Raw genomic sequence first — 8348 nt, 5'->3', positions numbered from 1 at the left:
CTAGTGCCACATGCGTTTGCCACCACGGGATGACCTAATGCCGCATGTGTGTGCCACCGTAGAATGATCTAGTGCCACATGTGTGTGCCATCGTGGAATGACCAAGTGCCACATGCGTGTACCACCACAGAACAACCTACTGCCACATGCATGTACCACCACAGAACGACCTAATGCGGCATGTGTGTACCACCGTGGAATGACCAAGTGCTGCATGCGTGTGCTACCATGGAACAACCTAGTGCCACATGCGTGTGCCACTGCAGAGCGGGAGCACCCTCCACAGAAGGCCTGCCCCCAGAGTGTGTCCTCATGTGCCACGCCCATCCGTGTCCCCCTATCGTGTGTGAGCTCCTATCATCTAATTTGTGTCGAGTTTCTCTCCAGACAAAGAAAGGACAAATAATGTCCTTTAATAGACACCGTATATTCCTTTAATGCAGTTAGTTTTATTTTCTAAAATTTGCCCATCTCTTAACACGCTTTCATCCAGAGGACTCTGTTCCGTGAGCTCCTCCTCCACGGGGCAGCAGGGCGCCTTTCACCCTCCAGGCTCCTGCAGGGTCTCAGGGAGACGTTCATGGCCCTGTGGAGGGAGACAAGACTTTGAGCTAGAATCTTCTGACGCTGAAAAGTGGACACTTGGGTAGTTGAGAAATTGTGCTCATTAAGCCCTTGGACATTCGTGTGGAAATGGCGTACCTCACCCACCTCCTCCTGCTCCTGTCTCGTCCGAGGTTGAACGCCATCTTGTCTCCCGCACCTGCCAGTTGGCTCCTGGTGGATGGTACACCGCTGTTCACATCTCACCCAGGTAAATAAGATGTGAACGTTAGAACGGCCTTGTCCCTTGTTTCCTTCACAACCTTCTTTCCATCATCCCCATCCCCATTGGTCCCCAGCCACCCGCCGCCTCTTCCTCACTCTGTGCCACAATGCCTGCCACGCTTCCTGCACCCTCCTGATAGAAAGGGCCTCGTCCTGCTCCACCCCATGTTCACTTTTCAGTGGCAACCTCAAAACATCCTCTCCTCTTGCTGCCATTTCTACAGCTCTTGTTTTGTGCCTTGATCTCCAGCTGCTAGCTTGCTTTGTATGTAACTGAGTCACCATTGGCCTCCACAAGTTGTGTCATCATCTGTGTGTGAACTACCCTGATTCACGCACAGGCCCCCCTCAAGTGTGCTCATTTGTGTGTGAACTACCCTGGTTAACACACAACCCCTCTCACGTGTGATCATCTGTGTGTGAACTGCCTGGCTCACTTACATGCAAGCATCTGTATGTGAATCTGCCCTTGTCCACACACAGTTCCTCACATGTGATTGTGTGTGAACTGCACTGGTTCACACACAGACACGCTTACATGCAAGCATCTGTATGTGAATCTGCCCTTGTCCACACGCAGTTCCTCACATGTGATTGTGTGTGAACTGCCCTGGCTCACACCCAGCCATTCTCATTTGTGATCCTCTGTGTGAACTGTTCTGGTTCTTAGGAGATGTGGACATTCGCTAACAGGAGACCCTCTGTGCATAGTTGTCCCTGTCAACGCCTCTTCTCCATCAGGAAATGAATGTGTGCAGTGCCTTGTCCTGGCCTTCCAGCGGGGCTTGGCTCCTACTACCTGACCCCCTTAGAGAAAGCCTTTCCTCACCTCCATCAGGAAATGTGCTGTCCTATGAATCTCCTTGACCTTGAATCAAACGCCCCTATGTCATCAGCCACGTTAACCCTGCAGCCTGGGCTTCCCAGAGACAGGGCAGGGTAGCCGGACACCAAGGGTGAGACCTCTGCCCACTTTGGTGACACAGTCAATACCCATGTCTGGCCCTCATGCTCCTTGGTGTAGCGTGGTGTTAGAGCACTCGTTTTCAGGTCTGGTGTGGTGATGGAGAGCACTTGTAAAGTCTTTGTGCACACGCATGCCACGCTGCAAGGATTCAGCAAATGCAGCACTGAGAACAAATGGGAAGAAGGATGGATGGAGAGATGCCTTAAGACAGGACGCAGAATCCAATGAAACAAAGCAAGTAAGTAACCACAATGGCAACCAGTCAACCAGTCAGTTTAACCTCTGTACCCTGTTGATACAAGCTACAGAATAGCTGCGCTTCAAGGTGCATCGAACCTAAAAATGTCGTATAAGAAGTCCTTTCCAAAGGCTTTCTGTGTGTCATCTTTCTGTGTGTCTGTCTGTCTGTGTCCATCTTTCTGTGTGCCTGTCTTTCTGTGTGCCATCATTCTGTGTGTCATCTTTCTGTGTGCCATCTTTCTGTGTGTCAGTCTGTCTGTGTGCCATCTTTCTGTGTGTCATCTTTCTGTGTGTCTGTCTTTCTGTGTGTCACCTTTCTGTGTGTGATATTCCTGTGTGTCATCCTTCTGTGTGCCATCTATCTGTGTGCCATCTTTCTGTGTGCCTGTCTGTCTGTGTGCCCATCTTTCTGTGTGTCATCTTTCTGTTTGTCATCTTTCTGTGTGCCATCTTTCTGTTTGTCTGTCTTTCTGTGTGTCTGTCTTTCTGTGTGTCTGTCTTTCTGTGTGTCATCTTTCTGTGTGTCATCTTTCTGTGTGTCTGTCTTTCTGTGTGTCTGTCTGTCTGTGTGCCTGTCTGTCTGTGTGCCATCTTTATGTGTGTCATCTTTCTGTGTGCCATCTTTCTGTCTGTCTGTCTGTCTGTGTGCCCATCTGTCTGTGTGTCTGTCTTTCTGCGTGTCATCTTTCTGTGTGCCATCTTTCTGTGTGCCATCTTTCTGCGTGTCTGTCTGTCTGTGTGCCCATCTGTCTGTGTGTCTGTCTTTCTGTGTGTCATCTTTCTGTGTTCCTGTCTGTCTGTGTGTCATCTTTCTGTGTGTCTGTTTGTCTGTGTGCCCATATTTCTGTGTGCCTGTCTGTCTGTGTGCCATTCTTTCTGTGTGCCTATCTGTCTGTGTGCCTGTATTTCTGTGTGTCTGTCTGTCTGTGTGCCCATCTTTCTGTGTGCCCATCCTTTCTACTATTGCCCATCCTTTCAGCTGCCTTATAGAAATGGAAGGTCAAAGCTTTGAATGGCAGATACAAGAGATTTCTGGGCCTTTAAATATGATGACTTAGGAGTTATCTAAAAAATCTTTGGTGGAGAATTATTTTTATCCTCATGGATTTAAATTCAAATTTAGACTTGCAAATTAAAATGAAGTTGAATGAAATGATTCACACTTGGCCTGCTCTTTGGACCTTCCCCTTCCTGCACTTGATGACCAGGTAGACTATCATGCTCACAGAATCCATTGGCTTCCCCCTCAGAATCCATCTGTAACACTGCTGCCCCTGATGAACACACGCCTCACTCTCTTGGTGTGCCCTTCTCAGAAGGGATGGGTCTGGCTCTTCACTTCCCATGGCTCCCACTTTAACAGTCTGGGTCAGAAAGAGAGCACATCGGCAGGAGACTGCCTTGCGGTGTGCAGCTTCCATGTTGAGGCTGCTGCAGTCTTCAACCCCTTGAAGCTGCTGATGAGGATGACAGCACTCAAAGGCGTGACCCATATTTTACATCTCCAAATTCACTTCCAAGGTAGCAGCATGTCGATGCTCATGTCTCCTTGCTGATCTCTAGAAATGAATTTCCTGACATTTAGCTCTTAAAAAATATATATATGTGTTGCCTGTCAAAAGCGGGGTTATTTATATGTTTTGAGATTCATAGGTTCTTGCAGCTAATCTTCACAAATATTACTTGATGGGCCATTATGGGCAAGATTTACTTGATATTTGTCCTTTTCTAAAGTCTGCACATTTATTTGGAATACCATCTCTACTGCGGATCAACCTGCAGACCCAGCACACGGCGCCTGAGCTAGAGCCAACTGGTGACTGTTCACAGATAGCAGCACCCTTGCTGGCAGCCTGGGGGCCAGGAAGAGAGGCGCTGGTGAGTTAGAAATGAGCAAGAAAGGTGCTGGCTTTCTGCACAGGGAAAGATCGGGTAAACACAGGCAGAGCAGACGGAGGGCAGAAGATGGGGCAAAGATATTTGAGTTTTCAGTTCACAAAGATGTTGCTCTGCCCACCTCTGCCCGGCCTCCTAAGAGCCCTATTTGGACCAGAAGTGGGAAATAGAGGCTGAGACACCCAAGTCCCGAGGCACAAGAAATGCTGGAGTCTGCACCGGTCTCCAGCCCGGAGGGGACTTTAGAAATGCGCATCTCTTTCAGTCAGGTGACACACAGAGGGAGTAAGACTCGAACACCAGTGGACCATGAATCCAAACCATCTACTGAGAGGGGGAGGTCACAGCTAAATCCTTCCTCGGCTTGGAGTTTGAATCTTCTCAGCTAAAGAACGCAGGTCCCGGGCCGAGTCCGAATCCACGCCACGGTCTTGGTGTGGCTCTGAACCCCCATAGCAGCGAGCAGTCTGATGTCCCAGCCTGTAGATCCCGGTCCTAGCACCAGATGATGAGCTGGACCTGACCTCTGTCCGTGGCTGGGACGGCACTGCCTTCGAGATCCTGGCAGAGCTCGCTGCCCAGAGCCCGCCTCGGCTCTGGTCCACTACCTTAAGTCAGGCCATAGTCATCTGACCTCGAGAACCCCGCTCCTGAAGCAGCCGCAGCTTCCCTCTGCCCGGGTAACCCTGAGCAGGTCACCTTCCCCGCAGGGTGGCATGCTTTGTGGCACTTGCTTCCTTCCCTTGCTGTTGTGCTACTCCATAGAACTCTCTCAGAAATGCTCCAACCTGGAGCATTTCTGGTTACAAGTGGCCTGCATCCACTTAGCTGATTATGTCTGCAAGAAACAGTGAGGCATGCTGACTGGGTGGACTTTAAATTCGCAGCTATGAGCCGTGCGCGACGTTCCGTGTCACCCATGAGCCCGTGTGACCTCCCGTGTCCCCGGCGCATCCCGGTCTGCTGGAACACCCCTTCGTGACAATGCCTTCACCTTCCTCCTTCCTTCAGGCACATTACCTGCTCCACAGTTTTCACCTTGGCCCATGACCTTGCTTCCTGCATCACTGAGAAGAGTGATGTAGAGATCTTCAAGCCCCTCCCCACCACACTGGACCACCTGATGGCACCGGCACCCAATCCCCGACCTTCTTGCTGGCCATCCACGACAGTGACCTGGTCACTCTAGGCTGGCCAGAGCTGGTGGCTCTAGGTACTCACTAGACTCAGCCTCGTCCACTCCAGCTGTCACCCGGTCCCTGCCCCTCCCCTGCAGTCCTGGCTCCCCCCTGCAGTCCTGACCCTCCCCTGCAGTGTCCAGCCTTCCCTTACTTGAATCTGTTCCCTCGCACATTGCCTGCCGCCTCTGGTTTGCGCTGTGCAGGTGTTCTGTGCTCCCCGCAGACACTTCCTTGTGCCTGCTGTTCTGCGGGTGTCTAGCTCTTTGCAGTGTAGCCTTGGTGTCACCAGGAACCCCGGCTCCTCCTCTCCTGTAATCTGAGCCCCTCTGGGAGGCCTGGGCGTAGCATCTCTGTGGTGTCCTTCCTGCTGTCCCAGCCTCCCGCCTCCGGCTCCCGGGCCCTGCTGCTTCACCTCCACCCTGAAGACCTGAGCCTCCTGCGGGACGCTCGGCAGCTCGCTCCTGTGCCTCTGCCTCCATTTGTAGATGACGTCTCTCTAAATCGAGTTCCACATGCTCACCCCCCCTTGCCCGCAATGCTAAACTGGGCCTGGTCCCACCATGTTCCCACGTCTCTTCCTCCACAGGTAGACCACCTTGCTGCCTCCAGATGACCATTGCCCCCGTCTCGGCCAGTGACGCGTCCCCTGTCCTGTCCATCCTCCCAGTGACGCTTCCTGCTCTCTTCCCTGTCTCTTCTTGAACCTGAAGCTGCGCTTCTTCATCTTCCCTCCTCCTGCCTTCTTACACAGTGGACCCAGCACATCAGAGAATTCTGTCCAGCCAGTCTTCACACCCCAGCCCCAGTGAGTCCCTTCAGGAGTCCTTTGCTGCAGCCTGGCCGGCTTTCTGCAGCTGTGGCGTGGCGGTCAGCTGGCGGGCCTGGGGCTGCTGCCCTCAGCACACACAGCACAGGCACACGGCAGATAGACTCTCCTGTTGAGAAGATGGCTCGTTTCATTTTATGCAACTGTTCAGAATCCCCAAACGCCCTTTGTTTTCTACTCTGAGCATCACCTCAATTCCAGGTAGTGGACCTGGGTCCCGTGTTGGCTCCCTGCCAGCTGTCTGACCCCAGACCCTCTGCTGTCCTCTGCGTGACAACCTGCAGGACAGCCCAGTCTCTGCCCGACTTCTCCCACTGCTTCACGCTCTCTGCCTCTGCTCACCAAGCCTCTCCCGGGAGGGCCCAGGGCCCCCCTAATCTGTAGGGCACCCCCCTTCCCAGCCGTGCAGCTCCTTCAGGTACACAGCAGGAGTGTGTGCAACCTGGGCAGAGGAGGGGAGTTCTGAGCACACTGATTGGAGAGAGCCTTGCTCCGAGGCTCGGCCTCGTACTGAAGGCCAAGGGCAGGGACAGCATCTGGCAGCAAGGCCCGGAGGCTTGCCAGCTTCCTCCGGGGCCCTCCGGGAGCTCTGGGCATTGATGGAAGGGACATTTTATGTGGTCACAGCAGCCCGTGTGCCATACTTTCTACAAATCCAGATGCCTCCGGGCAAGTCCAGCAGCGTGCTACCACGCCCAGCTGCCTGGAGCACTGGCTGGCTGCTCTGCAAGAAAGCTGCTCATCTACACTGCCAAAGCCGCTAAAGACGGCCGGCGGCCCCGGCAGCCTTGGTGAGGAGGCCCCGGCCTCCTCCAGCCCGGCCTTGTCCGAAGGGTCTCTCTGTCTCCTCAAAGCGCTCTCCTGAGCTACTCCAGGTGTGGAGCAAAACAACCTGGACTGAGAAGCCAACCTTGCCACAAGGAAGTTTTCATGGGTGAGATGTGGCTGGCCCTCGGGATGGGCCGTCCTCTCTTCTGGGGCTTCCCAGCTGGTGCTTTGCTGGGACCAACGGAGGCACTCCCTGTCCTGTAAAGGTTTTCTAGCAATGGGTTCCCCAAGATTTTCAGATCTGCCAGCGATCGACAGTCTGGCTGCTTGCTTCTCATCCATCACAAAACCGTGTGATACCCGAATCCATTCAGGACAGGTCCAGTGAAGCGAGCGGAGAGTAGCTGCTTGTAGAGCTGGAATGGTCTTAAGGAGAGTGTGAGCCCTGAGACAGAACCCTCCAGGAGCCCAGGTGGAGGGCAGGTGGCCGGTGGCTGCGTTTGGGCTCCTCTGAGCGGCCGAGTGCTGTGGTCTCTACAAGGCCTGGGAGACCCCAGTCCCCCCGCCCCAGGGCAGGTGGGCACCTGAGGTCCACACCCAGCTCTTCCCTGGAGGGGCCAGCCACATTTAACTCTTGGTCCTCTCACCCCTCCCTTTCTAAATACAGGCTTCAAGGAAGAGAGAAGGGGCTGGCGGCTTCTGAGCAGGGGCTGTGGGAATTGTTCTGGAAGTTACATGCTCTACTTCTTTCTCTCTTCAGCTAAGATCATCATCTCCGTTTGCCCAGTCCTTTTTAACCGGCACTCTCCCTCACAGGGCAAACCCACTAATGACCCTGGACGTGGGGCTGGCTGGGAGAAGGCGCACCTCCGCTCCTGTCGATCTGGGAGGCTGGGACAAATTGGCTCATGGCTCCTCATTGGCCCGACTGCAGATAGGAGTCTCCGGGAGATCTGCACTGTCCAGAAGATCGGCATGGAAGCATTACATGTGTTTTCCCAGGAGTGAGAATTCACACTGGTTCACGGAGCTGGCTTCATCTCACCGCAGCGGTAAGAGTTAGAGGAGCCTCTCCGTGGCTGCTCCTAGAGGCAGAGCTGAGAGAAAGATCCCCAGCTCAGAGCGGCTGTGGTCTCCCAGTTGCAACAAGGCTCGTGGTGGGTCCATGAGCAGGGCCCTCTCCAGGTGCAGGGCGCAGGCTGGGGCCTGACCTTGCTCCCCTGTATGAACCCAGGAACAGGAGCCTGGCGTGGAGAGATGGCTGGAGACATCTGCAAGGCTGCCTGTGCCGGCCTCCAGGAAGTGGGAGGCAGATGGGCCTCTCCCTTGGCCTCTGCACCCAGGCATCCGAGGAGAGTGCAGCGTGGTGTCCACGGCCCAGGAGCCCCAGGAGCCTCTCAGAGGAAGCTCTGCGGGGAGGGCGTTTCCAGGAGGCTCGCTTCTTGCTGAATAACGCCATGGATGCAGATTTGAGTTTTGAGTTCCACAGAATGACATTGGTACTCATGCCTAGTGCTGGGGGCAGGGGCACAGCCCCTCAGGAGCCTCCCAGCCGACGGCGGCACACCGCCCCAGAGACCCGGGAGTCTACCCAGCCGACGGCGGCACACCGCCCCAGAGACCCGGGAGTCTACCCAGCCGA

At 54.3% G+C, this 8348-nt stretch overlaps 1 protein-coding gene across 1 annotated transcript in view; it reads right to left on the bottom strand.

Moving 5' to 3' along the window:
• The window catches only part of LOC105995177 (proline-rich protein 2-like), a 31860-nt gene that overhangs the window by 6418 nt on the left and 17094 nt on the right, over positions 1 to 8348 (bottom strand). The window contains exon 3 of the mRNA XM_013028872.1: positions 7555 to 7597. Coding sequence (XP_012884326.1) covers positions 7555 to 7597 — 43 coding nt within the window. The remainder of the gene's footprint in view (positions 1 to 7554; positions 7598 to 8348) is intronic.

Source organism: Dipodomys ordii, unplaced genomic scaffold, assembly GCF_000151885.1.
Source record: "Dipodomys ordii isolate 6190 unplaced genomic scaffold, Dord_2.0 Scaffold115, whole genome shotgun sequence".
NCBI lineage: Eukaryota > Metazoa > Chordata > Mammalia > Rodentia > Heteromyidae > Dipodomys > Dipodomys ordii.
This window is presented reverse-complemented; position numbering and strand designations above follow the sequence as displayed.